Genomic DNA, 18,981 nt, shown 5'->3' with positions numbered 1-18,981 from the left:
CCCATCTTCAAAAAGAGCACCGAGGGCCCAGAAGCTGGCATAGAGCTTGTGTGTCACAGGACTCTGACGAGGCTCCGCTGTGAGTGTGAGCCCGGGTCGCTCTGACCCGAAGCCTGGGCTTTCGCAGGACCCCGAGGAGGTGACCTCTGAAGCCAGCCTTAGAGATGAGGGTGTTCTGGATGGGAGCCATGGAGCGGGACGGTGGTAGCAGGGGGCTCGAGGGAAAGGGATGGTGGGCTGCCTGGGAGGGGAAAACACTAGGGAGGAGGGAGAGGAACACCCTGGGGAGGGCATCTGGCCCAGTTCACTCGGGGCTCCGGACGTCAGGTAAAGAGTCGGGGGTCACCGCAGCTTGCCAGGTGCAGGGGACGTGATCAGGCAGTGTCGTCAGAGCCACGGCATCCTAGATGTGCAGGTGGCTTGCAGGCTTGGTATTTGCCCCCAGACAAGCATGGATTCCAAGGCACCGGCCTGGGAGGATGATGTTGCCTCAGTGTCGTCCTCTGTAGAGCAGAGCAGGTCGTCGCCTGCTCCCAGGGCTCGATTCCCCGGCAGGTCCACAGATGGTCTCATGTCAGAGGAGTTGTTCAAGTGAGGTCTGTACCTCGGTGGTCTCGGAGAGGGGACCAAGGGACGTTCCCCCTGCCAGCTCGGCGGATGCTCTCGTCCAGGCTGCTGATCCTCACGTCCAGGCCGGCACCGGTGATGCAGTGTCGCCCGCCGGTTGGGGGGACAGGGGCAGTGAGGAGCTGTGCTTGCGGACCCTGAGAGACAGAGCTCGTGAGCGCCCAAGGTTGCCCGGGGGAGCGTGGAGGCTGAGGCTGAGCTGACGCCTGATGTCTCTGGGAAGGACCAGGAGGAGAGCCGGGCCCTGGGGTCTCCGGGAGGGACGGGGAGGACAGTCAGGACCCTGGGGTATCCGGGAGGGAATGGGAGGACAGCCTGGGCCCTGGGGTCTCTGGGGGTGAATGGGAGGACAGCGCGAGCCTTGGGGTCTCTGAGAGGGACTGGGAGGACAGAACGGCCCTGGGGACTCTGGCAGGGACTGGGCTCCGAAGTCAGACTCACAAGTTGCCGAAGCAAGTTCCTGCCGAGTTTTCAATGAAACCGCCCTTCAGTGTATATGGTGAATTTGGGGGCTCACACATTCAAGTGCAGAGTCACTGTCTACAGCCAGTATAACCCGCTGACCCCCTACCCCCGCCAGGGAAATAGTCACGGGGAAGAGCTGTGTGGGCTGGGGGAGCGTTCATCCCATTTCTCCTGGCCTGGGGGACCCCAGAGAACGTCTCCATTGTTCTCTTTCCCTCCAAAGGAGGAGCTGCCCCGAACATCCCTGCACCCTGGGTGTCCCCGCCCCTGGGTCCCCACTGCTGAGAAAGAGGCCACAGGGACCTGTGTCAGGAGTCTGGTCGGCCACCACTCCTGGGGCCATGCCAAGCCCTGGTGGCTGCATGGAAAGGCTGGATGGCTTTGGGGGCAGGGCCTCACTGGCGTCCCCTCCCCGCTTCCCCACTGCGGTCTGCGATCCGGGTCCTGTACGGGTGCTCCATCCGTCACCGGTACCCGCCTTGTTCCTGCCATGGGAGGGATCTCTCTGCATCACCCATTTCACAGAGCAGGAGAGTGAGGCCCAGAGAAGGGAGGCAGGTGTTTCTGGGCACAGGGCTGGTCAGCAGAGAGCTGGAATACCACCTCTGGAGCCCCCGCCAGCCCGGCAGGGACCCCCAAGCCGAGGACGAGCATTCCCCTTCTGCCTGGCCACTCATTCTTCCCAGACCTTGACAGTGGCCTGTTCCTTTTGGCCATGGGTATTGCCTGGCGACCAGGAGGGAGTCCAGCTGGTAGGACAGGTGTAGCTACAGGGCACAGGGACACCTGTGAGCTACCAGGAGCCACATTGTGGTCTCTGTCCCCGATCCTGCCCGGCAGCTGGGGCCCAGATGACCTAGGGGTCGGCACACACCAGAGTCTGGCCTGAGCAGGAGGCCGTGACCTCAAGGAGACTGCACTCTGCCCTCTCCTGGCTCCTGCCTGGTCTCACCTGTCCTCCCTGAGGGGCTCCAGGGCCCGGATCCAGGCCCCTGTTGGCTGCTCTGACTCCAGCCAGGAAAGATGTAGAGCTTGTGGAGCAGCTGGACCTCTTGGGGCTTAAGGGAGGACTGGCCACCGATGGGGCCTCGGCTGGGGAGGATATGTGCCTCTTGGGGTGAGGAATGGGCTGATACCCGGTCCCGGGGTCACGGCTCAGGTATACAAAGGGCTGAAATCACTGAGTGCCTGGGGGATGCCCAGTTACAGTAGCTCCCTGACACTTGGTCATCCTGGAGTTGGCCCCCAGCCTCCCCGGGCAGCTTGCCACCCTCTGACTCCTCACAGGGCTGCAGCCAGGCACAGGCTGGAACCGTGTCCAACGTCTTGCAAGGAAGACAAGGCGGAAGGAGGAAAGGAGAAGGGCAAGGGCGGACCGACTTCTCCCTGCCCTGAGTCGGCCTCCACTGCTGCCTCCAGGAGCCCTGGCCCAGCCATGCCCCAGGGTCCATACACCTGGACCCCGGGGTGGAGTCTGCGGTCCAGGCCAGCTGGGTGGGGTTGGTGTAGTCACTGGCCATCTTGTCCCCAGATGTCCAACCCACCTTGCCTCGCACCCTGAGGTCTGCCTGGCAGGGGCGGGCATGGTTCTGCGACTCAGGAGAGGTTTGGTTCCCAGTGCAGTTGGCAGAGGTGGGAACATGGGTGACCAGCCAGGTGGGGAGCGGTTGGATTCATGCACATCACCGGTCCGTCTGGATCATCTACACGTGCTGAGTGCGGGTCCCTGGCAACACCTGGCCTCCGCACGACCCATCCGGCCCTGTGGAGGGAGGCCTGTGTACCTGGGGCACCTCCCCTCCACCTACCCCTGGGGGCGAGCCTGGGCCGTGGCCACACTGATGCACTTCCCTGTCTGACCCCCAGGGACAGAGGGACCCTGAGGAATGGCAAGGACTGGCCCAGGACAAGTGAGGTGTGCAGGGTCCAAGGAGCAGGGCTGGTCTCCAGTCCTAGGCCAGCCTCTACCCCCCATGGGGTTCCCCCTGGGAATGAGAGCCCCTGAGATGCTCGGGGGTCCCTATCCACCCCGTCGCTGTGAGGCTGTGACCTCTGGGCATCTCCAGAATGGCGCGTGCACACACACACAAACACACACACACACACACACACACACACACACACACAAACACACACACATATTCTGACTGTCCCACTGGAGATCAGAAGGGAGTCCACACCGGGAGGGCGTGGGTAATAGGGGGAAAGAAGAGAAAGGCTGGAGGCAGTGGGGCTATGGGGCAGGGACATCAGGATTCCTGGCAATAGCTTGGGACCCACCACATAGGGAGGGCAGATGTGCCGGTTGAGGGTCAGGGGGTCCCCAAGGTGTCCGGGGGGGATTGCCAGGAACTAGGGGAGGACGGGGTCTGGGGTCCTGTGTCCACCACGCTGGGCCCCTGGAGCTAGGAAGTGTGGATGGGGCTACGGCACAGAAGGACTCAGCTTCCTCCTCCTAAACTGGGCTGCGTCGACAGTGTCCCAAGGGTCCCACAGGCTCATAGACCACTCTGTGTCCTGGGATCTTCATCCCTGGCCCTCTGTTCTCCCCTCCTGGGAAAATGCTTCCTACTCCCTCAAGGTCCTTCTGAGCAGAGGGCAGCCTGGGGGCTTGGAGGACCGAGGACCTGGGTTTGCAGCACGTGGCCGAGCAGCAGCCCCTGGTGTGGTGACCGAGGTCAAGACCCTCCTTGATGAAGCCTCGGGCCCTCATTAGGAAGTAGTTACCCAGGCAGTGCCCTGGCTGGGCCAAGGAGGCCTCATGAGGGAGCTGAGCACCGGGCCTGGGGAGGGACACGGGCCACAAGGGAGGCTTCTGAGGGTTGTCCCCAGGACGCTGGAGCCCAGAGGCCCTGCTTCCGTGAGACACACAGAGACAGACAGAGTCCTAGGCAGAGGGGCGCCTGGGTGGCGCAGTCCGTTAAGCGTCTGACTTCGGCCATGTTACGATCTCGCAGTCCGTGAGTTCGAGCCCCGCGTCGGGCTCTGGGCTGATGGCTCAGAGCCTGGAGCCTGTTTCTGATTCTGTGTCTCTCTCTCTCTCTGCACCTTCCCCATTCATGCTCTGTCTCTCTCTGTCCCAAAAATAAAATAAAAAAACGTTGAAAAGAAAATTAAAAAAAAAAAAAAAAGAGTCCGAGGCAGAGACAGAGAATGGACCCACGAGAGAGGAAACCAGAAATTCCATGAATCGGCCCAGAAATGACACCCGGTCGTCATATTCTAGCCCTTAGAACCCGGTCACACGGGCCGTCCACCCAGGAGGGGAGGGGGTGACAGAAGCACGTGGGACCAGGAATCGGGAAGGCGGGGAGCCACAGTGGGGACCGCCCATCACGTAGGCCCAGACCAGGCTCTGGGACCTGAGCCCAAATGTAATGGGGCCCCTGGAGTGCATGTCCGGAGGGCACAGGGTGTGAACGAGTTCACCTCCACCTTCCCCCGGGACTGGGACCCAGGCAGGAGGGGTGGCTGTACCTGGACCCGGAGCAGACCCAGGCCCGTGTGAGTGTGTTCCGTGCCAGGCCCACCCCTTCCTCGTCCTTCCACACTCACGTGTGCCCACGAGCCTCATGGGATAGCAGGCACGGGACGTGTCTACAGGTGGCTCCCTGATGGCGCCCCTACAAGTAGATGCCAGAAGGACCCCACTGTGCAGCCGGGTGACCGGGGGCCCCGCGAGGCACAGTGCAGGGTCCCAGCACTGGTCAGGAGCAAAACCCAGGTCTGAACCCAGCTCTGTGGCCCCAAAGCCATGGCCCCGGCCGCACCAGGCTTCTCGGGGACGTGTCTGGGCTGTGTTGGTGTCACTGTAGGGACAGGGCATGGCGTGGAGGGGAGCCCCTTTGCAGCCTGGGAGGGGCTCTTGTAGGAGCAGGAAGTCGGGTAAGGGGACCCCAGGAAGTGACCTCACCTCCCTGGTAACAGACCCCAACAGAACTCGGAACCCGGGTCACCAGGCACTCACGTTCTGGAGACAGCGCCCTACTGGGCTCATTCGTTGGGACACCTTTGCCTGACGAACATGTTCTCCTGTTGTGTGCCCGTGTCCCGCGGCTGCCGGCTCGGGGGAGCCCGTGGCCGCGACCCTTCCCGACCCGGGAGACAGTGGGTCAGGTCGTGCACAGGACGCCTCAGGTCTCTAGCTCGCAGGGACCCAAAGGTAACACAGGAGACCCAGGAACATCCAGTCCAGTCCGAAACCGCTCTGATCTGACCTGTGAAGCCCCACGTCCCCTCCCGTGTGTGTGTGTGTGTGTGTGTGTGTGTGTGTGTGTGTGTAAGGAGGGTTCGTGTGTGGAGGGCCCACCTGAGCAGGAGCAGACTGATGAAGGGGTCAGATGCCTGGTGGGTGGGTCATGCTCACACCCCAGGTCAAAGCTGGCTAGGAGGAACAGGGTGTGCTGGGGTGGCCTTCTTGTCCCCAACGTTCATCCCGAGCCCTGTAGGTGGATGTCACTGTGCTCCGGGTGCAGGTCTGTGCACACTCAGGTCTGGGTCCGATCTGAGAGCTGCAGGGGGAGAGGGCGGAAGGACACTGAGGTGGCCGGGCGGGGCTGTGATGTCTCCGGGCCGTCCGCGGGTCACTGTCTTTACAGAAATCAACCGATGAAATCGGGAAACGATTGGCGGAATCTGGATTCACCCGCCCTACAGAGTTGTACCTGTGTCCCGTCGCCCAGGAGGGCCACCCTGGACCCGTGGAGAGAGTGGCCGCACGCAGGTCACCGGAAGCAAGGCCTGGAGTTGGCCTGGGAAGTCCTCCTCCAGCGCCCCGGCCCCGCCGTAAGTTCTTCGTTCACCGGTCCTGGGACCAGTATTTGGAGTCCCCGGAGTCAGAGCCCGAGGGTGAGAAGGCTGGGGGTGGGCGATGGGGGTGCACGGGGCCCGGGTGGTGCTGGGCCACCCTGGGAGGAGCCCCCGGGGGCTGGTGTGGAGCCAGGAGCGGACTGAGAGCCCCGGGCTGCGGACTGCAGGGTGCAGAGGTCCTCGTGTGGGTTCCTGGCCGTGGCTTCTCGGGGAGGCTCAGAGGTGAGTTATGTGTCTGCAAAGGCCCCTGCAAAGGCCGGCCGTGGAGTCGCGGAGAAGCAGGTGGAACATCTGGCAGCCACCAGGACCCGGCCCTGCAGGGGGCGGGGCTTGGCTCCAGTGGAAGGTTGGTGACCCGCCCACCGTTCAGTTCTGCAGCCCCCGCTCCCCAAGCCTCATCATTGCTGCTCCGTGAAGCTGCTACTCTTTGCTTTTCGGGGCTGTGACTTGTCTGAACCACGTGAGGTCTGTTTCCTTTGTTGTGTGTGGCCCCTGGAGTCCCTGTGCGGCCAACTCAGGGGTCACTCAGCGCCCGGGGAGATAGGTCGCCCGCGTCTCTAAGTTATAGAGAGGAGGTTCCCACAACCTTGCCCTCGGGTTCGAATAACGTTGGAGCGGCTCAGAGAACTCAGACAAGCCTGTCACCTCCTAGATCGCCCGTGTGTCACACAGGACAGCACTCGGGACCAGCCGGGCGGAAGGGATGGGGAGCACAGGGCAAGGTGCAGCGGAGGCTCGGAGCCCCCCTGCTCTCTGCCCATCATCTGTGCTCCTGACCGATCGGGTCCTTCCTCCCAGCTCATCTCGTAACGCCAGCCAAAGACCCTGAGGGCAGCCAAACTAACCCTCAAGCAACAGGGACGGACGTCCCTGACGTCAGCAAGACACCGCGGGATTGACCCCAAGACAGCGATCGACCCGAACTTCACTGTCCACCTCAAGTACCCACTGACCGTTGTCCTAGATTGTCCTCATGTAAAATCCAAGGAAACAAATAAAACTTCACAAGGGGGTGGCACCTGTCATGATCTCGCAGCTTGTGAGTTCGAGCCCCTCACCAGCCTCTATACTAACAGCTCCAAGCCTGGATCCTGCTTCCGATTCTGTGTCTCCCTCTCTCTGCCCCTCCCCTGCTCACACTCTGTCTCTCCTGTCTCAGAAATAAATAAACATTAAAAAAATTAAAAAAAGAAAGAAAAAGAGAGAGAGAGAACCACCACCAGGACTGTCTGCAGCACCTTGAGATGTCAGCCCCCCATCTTCCCAGCACCGGCCTCACCGAAATGGATCCTTTCTTGAGTCACCACCCTTTCCTGTGTCTCTCTGCCCTTGGCTTTTGTCAGCGGTGAGTGGTCGAATCTGGTCTGTTGGGACCCTCGAAGCTAGTGCCCGTGCACACTCGGGCCCCGTGACAGTAACCGAGCATGTCACGCTCTCTGCTATCTCCACGTGTTCACCAGTCGGATGGGCGTTTGGGGAGGCTTCATGACACGGGCACGATTGATTGGATCACTGGTCACTGGGGACCGAACGCCGTCTCCGGCCCCTCTCCCTCCCCAGAGGTGGGGGGAGGGGATGGAAAGTTCCAGCCATGTAATCGCAGGGTTGGCTCCCCCAGCAGCCAGCCTCCCCCCTCAGGTAGAGTCCAAAAGCCACCCATGAACACAGCAAAAGGCAGTGTCACTGTTTTCATCACTCAGGAAATTGGGGAAATCTGTGCCAGAAACAGGGGCGAAGACCAAATATATATTTACCGTGAATCACAGTATCACGGTGTGTATTCAGTGGTGCACAACCGATGCCCAGATCTTTTGCATCTTGCAGAACCGGAACTCTATACCCGGTGGACACCAACTCCCGGTCACCCTCTCCTGCCCAGCTCCCCAAAACCACCCTGCTCCTTCTGCTTCTGTGAGGCCGACCACTCTACATGCCTCATCTCATAGAAATGGAACCATGCAACGTTTGTGTTTTCGTGACTTGCTTAGTTCACTTCGCATCCTGTCCTCAGGGTCACCCACATGGCAGGTGGCAGCAATTCCTTCCCGCTGAAAGCTGGGTGATGTACCAATGCACGTTCCTACCACATTTTGTTCATCCATCACTCACTGGTGGAGGTGGACACTGGGGTGCTCCTGCCTCTTGGCTGCTGGGAATTGTGCTGCTGCAAACTTGGGTGTGCAAATAACTCTTCACAATCCTGCTTTCAATTCTTTGCATGTGTATCCAGAAGTGGAATGGCTGCATCATATGCCGGTTCCATTTTTAATGCTGGAGGAAACACCACACTGCTTTCCAGAGCGGTGGCAGATTTTACTTTCCCACCGACAGGGCATGAGGGTTCTGATTTCTCCACATCCTCACCAATACTGGTTATTTTCTGGTTTTCTCTTTGCTGTTTATAATAGTAGCCCCATCCTAGCCTGATCGGGGTTGGGGGGGAAGTAGACTCAAACTGTTAAAATCAGGAATGAACATGGAGACATCACTACCAACCTTACAGAAATAAAGAGGATTATAAGACGATACCACAAAGAGTTTTCCACCAGCACATCAGACAGCCTAGATAACACGGGTAAATTTCTGGGCGCCTGGGTGGCTCATTCATTAAGACTGACTTCGGCTCAGGTCATGATCTCACAATTCGTGTGTTCAAGTCCCACATCAGGTGAGCTCGAGCCCCACTTCACGTAAAACACAAGTTCCAGTCAGCCCCACTTCTCTCTCTCTCTCTCTCTCTCGCTCTAAAAAAAAAAAAAAAAAAAAGGATCAATTCCTAGAAATATAAACACTACCAAAAACAACTCAAGAATAAATAATAAATCTGAATAGACCTATAGTAAGAGATTGAATCAGGAATCAAAACCCTCCCAACAAAGAAAATCTCGGTGCCAGGATTCACTGCTGGTTAATTCTACCAACCATCTGACAAAGAATTAACACGACTTGTCCCCAAATTCCTCAAAAAGAGAGGAGGGGACACTTCCTAATGCATTCACCATTGTTATCTTCTCCCTGGGGGATATTGTTCTCATGATTTCCTTTAGGTATTTGTGCATATTTGATATCATTGGTTTTAAGTAAGTCTAGAGAGTCTAATGCATGAGCATCCTCAGGAACGGTTTCCGTCAATTGCTTTGTTTTCAACGGTCTACGGGGTCCATGTTCTTGTTTCTTTGCACATCTCAAAAGTGTTTTTTAGTTGGGGTGCCCGGGTGGCTCAGTTGGTTAAGCATCCGACTTCAGCTCAGGTCACGATCTCATGATTTGTGAGTTTTGGCCCCGCATCAGGCTCTCTGCCGTCAGCACAGAGCCCACGTAGGATCCTCTGTCCCCCTCTCTCTCTGCCCCCCCATTCATTCTTTCTCTACCTCAAAATAAATAAATAAACTTTTTGTAAAAAGTGTTTTGGGGGAGGCACCTGGGTGGCTCAGTCGATTAAGCGTCTGACTTCAGCTCAGGTCATGATCTCATGGTTTGTGGCTTCGGGCCCCATGTCGGGCTCTGTGCTGACAGCTGGAGCCTGGAGCCTGCTTTGGATTCTGTGTCTCCCTCTCTCTCTGCCCCTCCTTACTTGTGCTCTGTCTCTGTCTCTGTCTCTCTGTCTCTCAAATAAACATTAAAAAAGTTTTAAATGTTTTTTGTTGAAAATTGACATTTTGAATAGTATAATGTACAACTCAAATATCAGTCTTCCCCTCCAGGGTTTACTGGCACAGCTCGCAGTAGTTGCTACTGTAGTGACTTTTCTGAACTAATTGTGTAAAATCTGTATTCCTTGTCGTGTGTGCTCACCGAAGTGTCTGTTCTGTGAATGTGGTGCTCATTGGGCAGACATTTCCTTAAACACCTGGAACCACCGCCCCCCCCAAAAGAAGAAAACAACCTCCAGTAGTTACAGATGGGGAGGAGATGGTCTGCAAAGATCAGGATACACCTTCCACGCCACCCAGGCTGTTTACAACTCTGCCTTGACCTTTCCTTCCTAATTGCAGAGTCTGACAGTCACCAGAGGGGAGAGCCGGGGCCCTTCTCAGGTCTTTCCTGAACATGCACCCAGCCCATGCACGCAAGCGTCCTAGAGGCTCAGGAATAATGGGCCAGAGGTTCTAGGTCCTTATTCCCTAAAGCTCCTCACCACTCGGCCTTTCTTCCAGTTGTTCTGCTCAGTTCAGCCATTGCCTTAGGCAGCCGAGACTAACATATGCCTTGAAATGTTTTGAACATTTAGTGCCCTCTGGTAGCCACCTCACCACTGGGAGAGTTGGTGGCCAGCAAGAAGTCACAGATGACACCAAGGGTCTGGACCTAGTGTTTCTCTCCTGACATGGGGACACCTTCCGGAGGAGCAGATACCTGACACGGACGGGTGGGCAGGGGAGGCCCGAGGCCCTCAAGGGTGTGTGTCTGGCATCTGGACTGAACGGTTCGGTTCAGATGGGGTGGGATTGATGAGGCCCAAGGGACGGGGCCCTGGGGTCCTTCAGGCTGAGGAGGAAGATGAGGGGAGCACAGGGGACTGAGGAGGCTCAGGTTAGACAAGACAGAGCTGAGCAACTCCTCTGGGGGAAAAGTGGGTCAGGTCCAGGCTCACGGGGACCGACCTTGAGGCCACTGTGCTACGGGAAATAAGCCAGTCCCTAAAGGACCGATATTGGAGGACCCCGCTCATGACGGACCGAGAACAGTCAGATTCAGAGGGGTGGGAGGAGCAGTGGGTGCCGGGTCTGGGGAGGGGAATGGGTGTGGGAGGGTTACTGTCTAGTGGGCAGACACAGAGTTTGGGGTGATGAAAAAGTCGTGAAGATGGATGGAGGGGACGGTTGCAGAACAGTGAATGTACCTATTGCCACTGAATTGTACACCTGAACATGGTTAACATTATCAAGGTTATAGGGGCGCCTGGGGGGCTCAGTCGGTTGAGCGTCCAACTTCGGCTCACGGTTCGTGGGTTCGAGCCCCGCGTCGGGCACTGTGCTGACGGCTCGGAGCCTGGAGCCTGCTTCGGATGCTGTGTCTCCCACTGTCTCTGCCCCTCCGCACTAGCTCATGGTCTCTCTCTGTCTCTCAAAAATAAATAAACCTTACAAAAATAAAACAATAAATAGAAAAGCATCCAACATAAAATTGGAGGTGTTTACAGCAGCAAGGGACATGGAAATTGTAACAGTTGGCCAACGTCACGGAGAAATAGCAGTGGCAACGCCGACCGCCCTGTGCTTGATGTGAGAAGGGAGACGCAAGGCGGAGAGACTGCAGCAGTCACCCTGGCCGGGGCCTCGAGGAAGCGCACAAGGCAGGTTTGCGGGACAAGCCGCAATACCCGTCATCCGCCAGAAACATTTTAGTGGCAGTGACAGGGCAAGTGCAACACCCACAACACCGCAGTGTCTGAGGGAGGCCAGGGGGTGGGGGGCTGTCCTGCCCCAGCGGGCGGCGGGCTGTGCCCAGGCTGCCGGGAAGCCAGGCGCCAGCCAAGGGGGTCCTGATCCGGCCTCACCTTCACGTGCTGCCCGCGGCTGCAAGCGACCTTTCAACTCTGACCAGGAACCCGAAGAGCAAGGGGTCTTGCTGGAGCCGCGCCCCCCGGCAGGCCCCCGGTCAGGCCTAACTGTCCCCGTGCCGGATGCGGGCGGCGCCGGGCCTCGGCCATGTCCCGCGACCGGACAGAGAAAGGGAGCAGCGACAGGCCATGTGCTCTGACGGCTGGGGTCAGGGTGGCACCCCTGACGGACACTAGGCCAGCCCGTCATCAGTCCCGGATGACCCGGTGACTCTTGGGCACGGTCACATACCTCAGCTTCTTCATGACGGCGGGCCAGCCCAGCAGTTGTTCGTCCCAAAGGTACTCGGGGGACAGCACCTTGGTGGGCTTGTGGTCCAGCAGGTACCTGTTCAGGTGGCTCTCGTCGTGCCACACGGCCTCGATGCCGTGCGCCCGGTCGACCACCATGGCCTGGTGACAGGCCGATGTGAGCCGCAGAACCTTGCCACCGACCCCCCGAAAAAGCCTCCAGCGTAGTAAAACTCGCCCTCGTCCCTGGGGACGTGCGCCTGGGACTGCGGCCGGCGCTCGTAGGTGAAGGCTTCGCGGGCGGCCCCGTAGAAGCCGGGGTGCAGGGTGCCGAAGAGCGGGGACAGGATCTCCACGCCCACGTGGTCGCGGAACCTCATGTCCACGTCCGCGCACACCAGATAGTCCACCTCGTGGAGGAAGCGCCGCCGGGAGAAGTTGCTGATCATCTCCATGCGGTGCATGGACACGTCCTGCCAGCGCGAGTAGCTCCGGACCTCCAGGACCACCACCTGCCTCCCTTCCCCGAGGGGCACGCGGGGCACATCCCCCGGCCGGTCGGTGAACACGTAGTAGGTGACCTTGTGTCCCACCATGAAGTGCTTCTCCGCCGTCTGCAGGAACAGCTCCAGGAAGGCCACGTATCTGCAGGGACAGGGGACAGGGCGGGAGGAGGGTCGCTGCCAGAGGCTGGCGGCAGGAGCCCAAAGCCGGGGGCCGAGGACCTGTGCGCCTTATCGAGGAGGCAGACCCTGGGCTGCTTAAGGAACAGCCGCTGTCCCGGCCTGTCCTGGGCGAGTCTGCCCGCGGCGCCTCCGTACTCTCTGCCCCGGGGGACGGGGGACCATCAGCGCCCCGTCTTACAAAGGGGAGCGAGCCTGAGGCGGAGGAGGCTGGAAACCCGTGCAGCCACGAGTCAGCATGCTGGAGTCAGCAGCGAACCCCCGTGCCGAGCTCCCCTGGCAGACCCCCTCCACCCGCAGGACCCGCCCCTGGCGAATCCCCTGAAGGTTCCCACCTGCTGTGAGGGAGTCGAGACCCTTCGGGCACAGCTCTGGTCAACGTGCCCTCGCAGACTTCGCAGAACCTGCAGGGCCGGCCACCTGCCCCTCTTGGCTCAGTGGTCGGTCCCTGGCCCCCCAGGACTGTGTCTGCCCCTGCAGAGCCCTCCCTTGAAGGCTACTGGGCCCTCAGTCAATGGTGGGTATTCCGAGAAGGCGTCACCCCCCCATCTCCCCCAGATCAGGACTCAGGCCCAGCATGTGGCCAGGGGAGGCGAAAGAGGGCTCCTGGTGGAAGAGGGGGCTTGCTCGGGCCCCAGCACTGAACCGAGCATGTAAGCATCCGGGTCCAGGTCTGTATCTCCCCAACCCCAAGAGGTTGGAAGTCTTCTCCAACCGCCTCCCATGGCTGGTCCCTCTTTGAGGGGGCTCGCTGCTCCCCACCCTGCACACAGCAGCTCCCCCGTCATCGGGCAAGTGCGGTGAGCCCCTCGGTGACAGTTTTTTGAGCAGGCCCTCAGGCTACTTCCCGGTGCTTGGCCCAGAAACCCCTCCCACAGGGAAGGTGGGCACTCCGTTTCAATAGGGGACATGCACACACACACACACACACACACACACACACACACACACACACACACTCACACACACACACCCCTGCCCAGCCACCAGTCAGGTCACCAGGGGCAAGTCCAGACCCAGCCGATGTGATGGTGGGTTCACAGCTCGACCCGGGGAGTCTGGTTTCCTCTGAGGACATGCCCACCACCTGCCCACCCCCTGGGGACTGCACTCGGAGCCCAGAGGGGACACACGCGGACAGCCAGCGCATGCGCAGCAGGCAGTGCTGCGTCAGAGCTACTGGCACTGGCCGAGGACCCTGGGCAGTGAAGCTTCTGGTTGGTGATTTCAGCCGCTTGTCTCCAGGGACTGGAGTAGGATTCTGAGGCGACCCTGTGCCCTTCTTACTCCCTGCACTTGGGGCCAAGACCCGGGAAAGGGGTTGCAAAGGCCTCAGGGCCATCCTCTGAGGTCTCGGGTGAACTCTGCAGAGGGAGGAAGCCCCACCTGTCCACACGCGGGCCCAGCACCTACGAGCTTTCACTTCCCCCATGGCGATCCCGAGAGGGGATCCTGTCGTCAGCCCCACTTTCCAGAGGCTCAGAGAGACCACGCCACTTACCTGCGGCTGCCCAGCTCATTCAGCAGAAATCACCTGACCCTGGAGTCCCAGGGCCTCACTGCTCAGCTCCCTCACAGGAGCCTGGGGTCTGGCACCGAGTGCTGTGCCTGACCTGGCTGTCCCCCCTCCATGACCGTCACCCTATAAGGGAGCACACAGGAGCCCAGCTCCACAGGCACTGGCTTCCTACCCGTCCAAGGAAGCACACAGCCTCCTCCCTTCTGCTACTGTGGCCGGAGGAGGGCTCCCCTGCCACCTGGATGTTGGGGTGCTCTGCTCCTTCCTTGACTCAGCAGAGGAGCAACCTGGGGTCATTGGTGGGTCTGGAGCTGCCTTCCTGGGTGACGTGCAGCCTTTGGAAAGGGAGCCAGGTGGTGTCCACTCACTAAGCCCGAGAAGACTGCTGAACACGTGGACCTTCACATTAACCCCTAGGAGGACAGGCTGGGTCCCCACCCGCCGTGTGCTGAGCACACAGCCAGACCTGATGTCCTCGGTCTCTCCTGCATCCCAGTCCCCACCCTCTGTCATCTCATCTACTTTTTTTTTTAAATGTTTATTTATTTTTGAGACACAGAGAGAGACAGAGCATGAGCAGAGGAGGGGCAGATAGAGAGATGGAGACACCGAATCCCGAGCAGGCTCCAGGCTCTGAACTGTCGGCACAGAGCCCGATGTTGTCGGGCTCGAACTCACGGACCTTGAGATTCTGACCTGAGCTGAGGTCCGATGCTGAAAAGACTGGGCCACCCAGGCGCCTCGTCACCTACTTACTTTTTGATCGCAAACACCGTTAGTCCGATGGTGGTGTTCCGGAGCCGGAACTGCTCATTCAGGATGTCAATGTTGAAGGTCCCTTCCCAGACGATGGGGGCCAGCCAAGGGGTGAGGACAAGGACATCTTTCCTACTGCGGCACAAGAGAACCACCCGGTGTTAGTAGCATGACAGTGAACACACAGAGGGCCCTGGCGCATCATCACCCCCACCCGGGACCCCACCCCACCCCACCCACCCAGCTTCCACCCCATCAGGGACCCACAGGGCTGACCTTCCTTCCAGAAGGCCTTCACATGTGCAAGAAACAAATGACATGGAAATCAAAACTCAGACTCGTGCAAATCACTCGCAGCCCTTAGCGAACACTGGACCCTGCTGGACCTCAGCGTGGGAGCTGGGATTTGCCGGCGAGGGGCGGGGGCCGTCCTCCGGGAAGGAGGAGGCGCCCCTTGGGCATTCTTTGGTGGAGAGAGAAAGGACGGAGAAGAATTGGTGGGCTCCAAATTCAGACTCAGAAGCTGCCGAAGCAAGTTCCCGCCGAGTTTTCAGTGAAACCACCTTTTAGTGTATATGGTGAATTTCAGGGCGGGAGGTGGGGTGGGTTCAGCAAGTTTACTCACGAGGGTGTTAGCACCTTGGGCTGGGGGTAAACCATCCTGAAAAAAAACACAGCACAATGGGAGTCTGCAGGAAGATGGCATGAACATCCTCAGTCAGTGGGGCTGGGAAGCTGCCGCAGGTGACTGAGCTTCTGAGTCCCCCCAGGAGGAGCTGTACCGGGCGCTTCCTGGACACAATCCCAGGGACTGAAGGAGGGCGGAGCCTCTGTGGCTCGGTTTCACGGTCTCGAAACTGGGAGTGGAGACCTTGGGGTGCATTCCCTCCCTCATAACCTCAGGGAGAGATCTCACCGTGGCGGGAGGCGCTGGAAGTGGCCACTGTCCCAGGTATTTCACCCAAGTAAGTAGCTGGGTCAAGGGAACGGCAGTCAGACACACAGACGGTCTACCTGGACCTGACACTGCCTCCCCGGCTGGGTGACGGAGCAGGTCTCTAAGCTCCCGGGGCCCAGGCTTCCTGTCTGCAGAGAGGGACACCCGTGCCCAGGCCCGACAGCGGCGTGCAGTCTGGGAAAATGTGTGCGCAGCGGTCCTGCCCCAGACTAAAGTGTCGTGGAGCCCGAGGAAAAATTAGCCAGTGGGTCGTCTGTCATTGTCCATAATGACTGCACTTTGCATTTCCTGGGTGGCATTTAAAAGCAGGGCGTCGACTTTGAAAAGGCAGGAAAGTCTGCAACAAACCACCCCATGGGTGAACCCGCGGACGTCGGACACCGTGCAGAGTGAAATGAGCCAGTCACAAAGGGCGAACACGCTGTGACCCCACTTACAGAAGGGACCCAAGAAATCAAGTTCATGGAGACAGGAAGCTGAATGGGGCACCAGGGGCTGGTGGCAGGGGGATGGGGACAGAGTTTCAGTCTGGGAAGATGAGAAAGTTCTGGAGATAGACGGGGGTGATGGTTGCACAACACGGTGATACACCTAATGCCACCTACAAATGGTCAAGAGGGTAAATTTCAGGGCATATATATTTGCATGGTTAAAAGTTTTTTCTTTTTTGGGTTTTTTTTGTTTGTTTTTTAAAGTTGGGCACGAGAGGGGCGCCTGAGTGGCTCAGTCAGTTGAGCTACCGACTTCGGCTCCAGTCATGATCTCACGGTCCGTGGGTTCGAGTCCTGCATCGGGCTCTGTGCTGACAGCTCAGAGTCTGGAGCCTGCTTCGGATTCTGTGTCTCCTTCTGTCTCTGCCCCTCCCCTGCTTGCACTCTGTCCTTCTCTCTCTCTCAAATATAAATAAACGTTAAAAAATTTTTTTAGAAAGTTGGGCACCAAGGGTGCCTGGGTGGCTCAGTCGGTTAAGCATCCAACTTCGGCTCAGGCCATGATCTTGCTGTTCATGAGTTCAAGCCCTGCCTCGGGCTCTGTGCTGACAGCTCGGAGCCTGGAGCCTGGTTCAGATTCTGTCTCCCTCTCCCTGCCCCTCCCCTGCTTGTGCTCTCTCTCTTTAAAAAAATAAACATTAAAAAAAATTAAAACAAAAAAATTGTCGGACACCAGTTCACGAGACTGCCTGAGACCTTCCCAGTCTCATCCCCTCTGAAGACCCTCTTCCCAGGAACCGCTCTGAGCCCAGACAAAGCAGGCCAGTTGGTGACCCTCTTTAAGAGCCAAATTCCAGGCAGCTGGTCAAACCCAAACCGCCAGCTACCCCTGGATCTTTCCATGGCTTCAAGGGAAGGGCCAAGTCTGACCCAGGACTTGGGGAGGAGAGTGGTGCTCCCCATGTGAGGCGCAGGAGAGAGCCTGTCTAGGCACTCTCGCCTCTCCCCTGGGGCTGTGGAGCAGGTGAAGGGGGCAGAGGCACCCAGGGAAGACGTCCTACCTGGACAGTGTCACTGCTTGCGGGCCATCCAGCTCTCCACCCACCTCGCTGTGGAATGAGAACACAGAGTGGGGGCTTTACCGGGAGAGTTCAGGGCTCAGGTTCATAGATGGTGGCTGGGGGCCCAGGAGAGGGGGACAGTGGTGACCTAGGGTATGAAGAGGGCGTCCGTCTGAAAGTGGCCAGAACAGCTGTCACTGTGGGCAGTGGGCCTGGCGCCGGCCCATGTCCCCGCGTGTCCCCAGACGTGACGTCAGACCCCACGGGGGCAGGTTTGGCCTCTGCTCAGCCACAGACCCCCGCCTTCACCTCATGCTTCTGAGTGAAGGAGACTGAGCAGCTGGTGGTTTCAGACCACGTGGGCATCCCGAGTCCCCTCCCATCAGGGGGTCCTTCCCCGGGCCCTGCACACAGCGGCCTTGGTCTCAAGGACCCGACAAATGCAGAACAGCTGTGCTGGGGCTGTGGGTCTTCTGAAGCCACGTGCTCAGGGGGAACAGTCTGACTGGGAGACACAGATCGGGGAACCTCCGAATGACCCGGGAAGGAGCCCAGGCCGAGCCCTGGGTGCCGTCTCAGGCGGGAGCCAGCATCAACCCTGCAAATGTGAGGGGCCTTCAAGCCGCCCCTGTCCCAGCCACCGTCGGTCTACACTCACCTGACACACCTGGGCCCACACTGCCCAGCTGAGCCCAGTCAACCCCAGGATCTGGCGAGATGTGGGCTCAGTGGTTGTGATGGTCTCACACCACGAATTGGGTATTTTGTGACCCAGTAGCAGATGGCTGCTACAAGGGGGAAAAGCCAGACGCACAGCAGGGGACAGGCAGGAGAGCGGTCCGGGCAGACGACATAGCACGTGCAAAGCCTCAGAGTCACGACACGTGCCAGGCGACCACAGACCCCCGGGTGGACCGCAGAGGTGGGGTTCACGATGGGAGAGGTGAGGCTGGCGAGGACGGGCAGGCAGGGAGCCAACCACAGAGGGGCTCATGCATATGTTCCGGAAAGATCACTCTGGCTAACGGAGGAGAGTGGGTCCGTGTGCAGGAGGATGGGGAGATGGCACGGAGGCTGCCAGAAAGATGGGGGAGCCTCACCCAGAGCAGGACGGGGGGAGCAGAGAGAAGAGCGTGAACTGAGAGATACTGACCGGCAGTTCTCTGAGTGGGGCGCGGGTGGGGGTGGGGGAGGGGCAAGGATGATGCCCAGGCTTCCACCTTGGGCTGGGTGGGGGGAGGTGAGGCCTTTCACTGAATCAGGGACTTGAGAGCAGGAGCAGGGGGTCACTGTGGGGACACCCAAGTGTCCAACAGGTTGAAGCCAGACCCGGGATGGGGTGGGATGGGTGTTAGTCCTGCCCAGGTGACCCACCCAGGCCCCGGAAATGACCTGGCTGCTCTGGGCAGAGCGGAGGGGGCAGAGGGTGAGGCCCAGATCACGGGTGCATCAGCCTGAGGGGTGGGGGCAGCAGCCATCTCTGCCCTCCCAGCACACAGCCAGTCCCCGAGGCTGTTGGGCAATGTGACCCTGCCTCCACTCCACTCACCTGGCCCCTACCTGCCTCCCCAGCCTCGAGTTCCTCAGGTTCAGGAAACCGGCCCTGTGGAAAGAGCCACCAGAGGCCCCTGTTGAGGAGGGTGCACCTGGGTTGGCTGTTCATCCATCCCCATGCAAAGCAGGATGAGACCACACATCTCATAAGGACCAGGCATCCCAAATTAAGGAACTCTGCATACACAACGAAGAAAACGAACACTCCAATTTCTTAAAAGGCAAATATTTTTTACCGACTTTTCACCAAAGACATTTGAATGGCTGATAAGTGCATGGAAAGGTGCTCCACCAACGTCATTGGTCATTAGGTGACGCAAATCA

The 18,981-nt window shown here is 59.0% G+C and overlaps 1 protein-coding gene and 1 long non-coding RNA gene across 2 annotated transcripts; one reads left to right on the top strand and one right to left on the bottom strand.

The window, feature by feature from the left end:
* Positions 1-5,224: 5,224 nt before the first annotated feature.
* On the top strand, positions 5,225-6,924 carry LOC123381723. Its single transcript, XR_006589072.1, has 3 exons — positions 5,225-5,254; positions 5,691-5,940; positions 6,700-6,924. It is a non-coding gene; the product is annotated as an uncharacterized LOC123381723 (long non-coding RNA).
* Positions 6,925-11,606: 4,682 nt separating this feature from the next.
* On the bottom strand, positions 11,607-18,695 carry LOC123381655 (histo-blood group ABO system transferase-like). Its single transcript, XM_045043266.1, is given in 6 exon segments — positions 11,607-11,892; positions 11,895-12,340; positions 14,654-14,788; positions 15,279-15,314; positions 17,104-17,151; positions 18,653-18,695. Coding segments are annotated over 4 exon segments (855 nt in total). The 5' UTR covers position 15,314; positions 17,104-17,151; positions 18,653-18,695; the 3' UTR covers positions 11,607-11,653.
* Positions 18,696-18,981: the final 286 nt, after the last annotated feature.

This window comes from Felis catus, chromosome D4, assembly GCF_018350175.1.
Source record: "Felis catus isolate Fca126 chromosome D4, F.catus_Fca126_mat1.0, whole genome shotgun sequence".
Lineage (NCBI taxonomy): Eukaryota > Metazoa > Chordata > Mammalia > Carnivora > Felidae > Felis > Felis catus.
The sequence above is the reverse complement of the archived record's forward strand: the minus strand, read 5'-3'. Positions and strand labels throughout refer to the sequence as shown.